At 39.0% G+C, this 6000-nt stretch overlaps 1 protein-coding gene across 1 annotated transcript in view; it reads left to right on the forward strand.

Moving 5' to 3' along the window:
• Positions 1-2860, forward strand: part of Tbc1d32 (TBC1 domain family member 32) — a 284344-nt gene extending 281484 nt beyond the window's left edge. The window contains exon 35 of the mRNA XM_041653588.1: positions 1502-2860. Within this exon, the coding sequence (XP_041509522.1) occupies positions 1502-1621 (120 nt within the window). The 3' untranslated portion in view covers positions 1622-2860. The remainder of the gene's footprint in view (positions 1-1501) is intronic.
• Positions 2861-6000: the final 3140 nt, after the last annotated feature.

Consider the following 6000-nt stretch of genomic DNA (forward strand, 5'->3'; position numbering starts at 1 on the left):
CTGTGAGCAAGCAAGTCAGTAGGCAGCACCCCTCCATGGCCTCTGCATCAGCTCCTGCCTCGGGGTTCCTGCCCTGTTTGAGTTCCTGCCCTGACTTCCTTCATTGATGAACAGCAATGCTGAACTATAATCCAAATAAACCCTTTCTTCCCCAAGTTGCTTTGGTTGTGGTATTTCAATGCAGTGATAATAACCCTAAGACAAGTTTCCTGTTTATCAATGGGAGGACACGGTTTGCCTTGGGTGTTAACCGTCTAGGATACAGTTCTTACTTCAGTCACTCAGGTGTCTTGTGTGCACAACCAAGAGCTTACACATGCTAGTAGAATGTACGAGTGAACAGTGAGAGAATGGATGAGACAGTCCTTCACCTTACAATGAAAAGTGAAATTCACACGCTTGTGTTGGATGGGTTAGTAGTGGATTCCTCAGTAAACACCATTTAGTTTCTTCAGCATCTGTCAGCCCTGGTGAGGAATAATAATGTTTTAGATTGTCTATATCTTTTTTTCAAATGGTGTAGATTTTGAGCGCCATGTGGCACACTAATAATAAAGTTATACATAACTACATGCATGCTGTGAACTATTACTCATAAGTGAATATATATGAGATTTTATATATATATATATATAATATGAGTACATATGAAGCTTTTAAAATCATCCATTATGTGAAAAATTGTATTTTTAGCTACCTTACATTGATGCGTCTCTCATATCACTGCTAACAAACTAGATGCCATATAATATGCATTGCCTTTCATTTTTTGGGGCTGCTATTGTGTTTATGTTATTTATTTTTCATCTTTAAATTATAACTTGTGAGGGCATGAATTGTCTAAAATTTTTATAGCCTCAAAAGCTAACATGGGTGTGTTGAATTGAGAATAGCTATTTCGAAGATTTTTTTTAAATCTTTCAGATAGATACTCCGTTAGATAATATTTGAGAGTGCTGAAAGGCATAGTCAAACCCTGTCCCCAGAGACTTAAAATAATAAATAGATGTTCATGCTGCTTATTCTTGAGTGCCTCGTTTGGGACACTAACCATTAGAGCAAAAGTGTCTGCTCACATGCACAGTGCCATCATTGTGAACCACAGGCTGATGGAGGGTTTTATGAGCAGTGGCTGCAGCACAGATTTTGTGTACATCACAGCATCACAGAGGGAGTTGAGAGCCATTACTAGTTACGTAGTTAACTATTGAAATGGGATGCAATTTGTTAGGAAGAGCTGCTGCTATTGCTGCTGCTGCTGTTAGTGGTCAAGCAGTTTTGTTTTTTAAAATAACCTTGCCCCCATGAGGCCATGATTCATTCCTGACAGGTACAGACACGGCTCCCCAAATGAAAAGCAATTATACACTTACGAGCTATGTAAACTGCCCCAGCATCTACAGCAGAAAACAAATGATACTCCAGCTACTTAAACATTATTCACTTGGAACTGTGTATCTTTCTCTAAGCAAATGAACTTCCCTTCCTATTTTCCTGGCAGGAAGAAGCACTCCGTGGGTTTCGAGTGAGCAACTACTTTGAATACATGGAGACTCTGGAGCAAAACTACCGACCAGTGCTGCTGAGAGACATGCGCAGCCTGAGGGTGCAGAGCACATAGATGAGGAGCGCGGCCCCAACTTTATGTTATATTCATTTTTAAAGGGGACAAGGCAGCGTGATTGCGTCCTGTCTACATTGGCAGCATGTGCTTTGTGTGTCCAGGCATTGTCAGTCAGTGTCGAGGTTTGGAACACAATATATTCATGTTGCTCTTGGCTCCGTTTGTGAAATGAAGTGAGTTCATTTTTGCAAGGTTTTTGTTCTTTAAATTTGTAGTAGCAGTCCTAGCTTTTAGTTTGTGTTTGACTTCAAAAAAGATCAAAGACCTTAATGTAAAACCTAAAAATCCAAAACGGCTAGAGGAAAACAGGGAAAACACTTGACTTGAAATAGGCAGTGACTCCTGAATAAGATCCCAGGAACTCAGGGAATGAAAGCAAGCAGAGACAATTGTACTACATACTTGTAAAGTATAAGAAAAGAAAGGCAGGGTACAAATTGGGGAAAAGAGTTGTCATGACTCACCCGAGAAGGGCGAATATCTATCTAGAATATATGCCGAACTAGATAAACTACAAAATAGTAAAAGAACAAAAAGACTCCAGTCAGCAACTGGGCAGGGAACTGAGCAGACGCTTCAGATGGTGAAGCACCCATTAAAAACGGGTACATGAAGAAAGGCTCACCACCTATATATCCATAAGGAAAATGCCCATTGAAACAACATTACCTCACTAAAATGGCTATCATCAAGAAAAGGAATGCCAGTCATTATAAATTGTTAGTGGTAATTTATAATGTAGACTGATCTAGATGGAAATTAGTATGGAGGTTTCTCAAAAAAAAGTTCACCTAAGTTGACCTAGCCACACAATATATGTGATAAAATAAATAAATGTATGTCAGATTATCATGGAGATCCCTGCACATCTCTATTCACAATAGCCACGTTTGGAATCAGTCGAGGTAGATAGTGCAGGTACACAATATAGTTTTACTCAGTCATAGAGAAGACCGAAATGAAGCATTTGTAGGAAACTAGAATTGGAGACCATGTTAGCTGATAAAAGCCAGTCCCCTAAAGGAAAACATCACATGCTCTGTCTCCTGTGTGGAAGCTGCGGGGTGGGGCATGAAACTAAGAGGATGAGCAGTATAAAAGGCCTGGGGATTATAAGAAAGTAGTGGAGGGGTGAGCAGCCCCTGACATGGCTCCGTGATTAATGGGCATAGAATGAAATGTCCCAACCTACATCATCTCTACTGTGTAGTAATAGTTTTTCTGGTGATCTTGGGAAGAAGATACAATTTTACTAAGGAAGGGAGGGAGGGAGGGAGCGAAGGAGGAGGGAGGGAGGGAAGGAGGGAGGGAAGAAGGAAGGAAGGAAGGAAGGAAGGAAGAAAAGGCCTGAGTACCAGAAAGAGTCCATAGAGATGGGCAAAAGCCTATTTTCTTCATTTTTACAGCTGTACATAGGGAAAAACACAGGCAGCGGCAAGTTGCTTATCTTCCCTGCGGTGGAACAAAGCACATCTACCAGGACATTGTCCTCAGACGTAATTGTCTTTCTAGGAGGTGTGCTTTTTGGACTGATATCAATTTCTAACTTTCCGTTGGAAATTTGGGCTCACATTGCTCATTTAGAAGACAGATTGTCTCCCTCATGCTGATAAGCATTCTGCTATTATTTCTTGGTATTTCTTGGTGATAGATTTGATTTGTACTGAACTTGAAAGCATTAAGAACAATAGATTCCTAAATTGAAATGATTCATACTGTGTTTTATTTGAACAGAAGTCTTTGTGCCCATAGATTTAACATGTGGGGGGGTCTTTTTTCTTATATCTGTCCATTTACTGTTTGAAAGCCAATACTCAAATATGTTATTAATTTACCAATTTCAGTTTTTTAAAAAAAAATCCTATAGGTTATTTTGTATTTTTTGCTTATATAACCACACATTTTATAACTAATACTACTTTTTAAAAAACTTTCTACCCAAATGAGCCATGCCTAAATTTATTTTCATCAGCGTGTGAGGCAACAGGTGCAATACAGTTATCAATTTGGGGACAGTTAGGCATTTAAAATACGCTTCTTCCCAAGTCAGGTTTTGTACTGTGCATGCCAGCAATAGCTTTCCGATGATGATGCTGTTAAAGGGCGTTGTAAATTGGCGGATGGTAAATTGAGCAAGTTAATTAGACACATTGCACATTTGACTCCCACTGAATGAGGGAAGGAAGTGGATGACCCCAACGCATGCTTTGTGTGCTGTGTGCTTGTGTGGAGGCAGAGTGCATGCAGAAGGTCCCAGCTGCCATCTCTTCCTGCTCTCTCTTAGCTCCAAGAGACTGCAGCCTGCCTTCAGGTGAAAGTGTTTGCATTGCAGATAGACATTATTTGCATCGTTGGTGATGGATGACTTACTGGAAGTTCAGGTAATATCTAAATTATGATAGTCACATTTTGCAGACAGTGACTTCATCTGGAACAAGGCGGTTTTCATTTCTCTCTTTGATAAAAATAGAAACAGAATTGGACAAGGTTGTTCAATCCTGTGATCCCAGCACCCAAGAAACAAGAATCAGGTCATCGATGCAAGTTTCAGACCAACTACTACTACATGGTGAAATCCTATCTCAGAAACAAAGATAAAAAAAAAATAAGTAAGTAAAAAGTAATGAGACTGGGCAAGATGTCTCAACAGAAAGGTGCTTGAGGTCAAACCTAAAAGCCTGAGTTAGATTTCCATGACCTTACCCCATAGCAGAACAGCGCTGACTCTCACAAGTTGCCTCCTGCCCTCCACACCTGCCCCACCAGAACAATGTAATTAACAAATAAAAAAAATTGTCTTTTGGTTAAAAGACAATTCAAAATTAAAATTAGGAAATGTCTTAAGAAGATGACTTACATTAGTTTCATGGAAGGAAACATGAAGTATTATTTGTGTAGCTACCCTTGTGATTTGTGTCTCTACTTATTTTAAGAATAATAGCCTTAAAGAATACTGCCCTGCCTCAACTGTGTAACTAAGTATGAGCTCTTGGGACAGACTTTATCTCTTATTTGTGAGGAGCCAATTCATATATTTTTCAGAATTTAAATATAAATAAAATTTATGATATAAATTGTCTTGAGAGAACTTTATTAGTATGTAAATCTCTGGCCATCTGTTTTCAAATTTTTATTTTTAGTACATAGAAGCATAATAGCTCAGTGGTTGGGTGCTTTCCAGGATGCAGAAGGCTGTGGACTCCATCTCCAGAACTTGAAAACACACTTATAGTTAGTAAAGTATCTGTCAAGGTAGTACACAGTAACTCTCGGGGAAGTATTGAAACTTCTCTAAAATAGCCTGTCTAAATCTGTGATTAGTGAGTAGTACTGTGTCATACTGAGTCCTACTGTCTGTTTTTCAGATGTTAAAGGAGTCTCTTTTATTTTCGTTTACACAGGCAAGTTAAGCACTGCACGTAAATATAGTTGACAACAAAAAAATCTAAGATAGGCTCAGCAGTTAAGAGCCCTTGGTTTGCGCAGGACCCAGGTTCAGTTCCCAGTACCCACCCAGCAGCCTGCAGCCATCCATAACTCCAGTTCTATGGGATCTAGACATTCCGACCACTACAGGTACCAGGTAAACATACATGTTTACACACAGTAAACATACATACATGTAACCCATAATAAAAAATTAAAAATAAGTCTAAAATTTTTAACTTGGAAGACAAGTGAGATATGACACTATTAAGGGTTTAACATCTTCATGAGATGTATTATTTTTAAACCATGGTAATATAAAAATGACAAGAGCGTTTCCCCCTGGGCTTAGGAAGGTTTGATAAGGTAATAAGTGATAAAGACTGATTGGGTTGAGTTTAATAGAATAGAGGATTACTGCAAAATAAAAGAAAACAAGTAGTAGTTAACACAGGCTTGAGTGCAAACATAATTATTTTAATCATTTTATTTTTGAAATAGGAAATAGAACTACATTTACTTTGGGGTAAGGATGAAGCAAACAGAAGAACTTGACGATTTAGACCCAGGATGAACTAAAACAAATCCTGTATTTAGGTAGAGGAGAACATCATGAGCCTTAGGGCATGCATGGTGTATTAGCATCTGCTGAGGTCCTGGATATTTAATTCAAAGTAGCTTGAGGTAGTAAATGAACACAGATGTATAGTAGGCATTTACAGGAAAAACAATTTCGTAGGATTTCTAGGTACTGAGAGTATGTGACAGAAATGTCAAGGACAGTAAGTGAACTGGGAAAAACAGTACAGTTATGAATCTGTGACTGTAAGATGAGTTGGCAAAGCTGTATGTTCCCACCACCACCACCCTTTTCTCTGTGGGACCATACAGTGAATAGACAATCAGGATCAAATGGAGAAGGGAGTGGGAGAACAGGGTAAAGGGGGGAA

This window comes from Microtus oregoni, unplaced genomic scaffold (genome assembly GCF_018167655.1).
Source record: "Microtus oregoni isolate MIOR12 unplaced genomic scaffold, Mior012 000006F_ref0000085, whole genome shotgun sequence".
NCBI classification, from domain to species: domain Eukaryota; kingdom Metazoa; phylum Chordata; class Mammalia; order Rodentia; family Cricetidae; genus Microtus; species Microtus oregoni.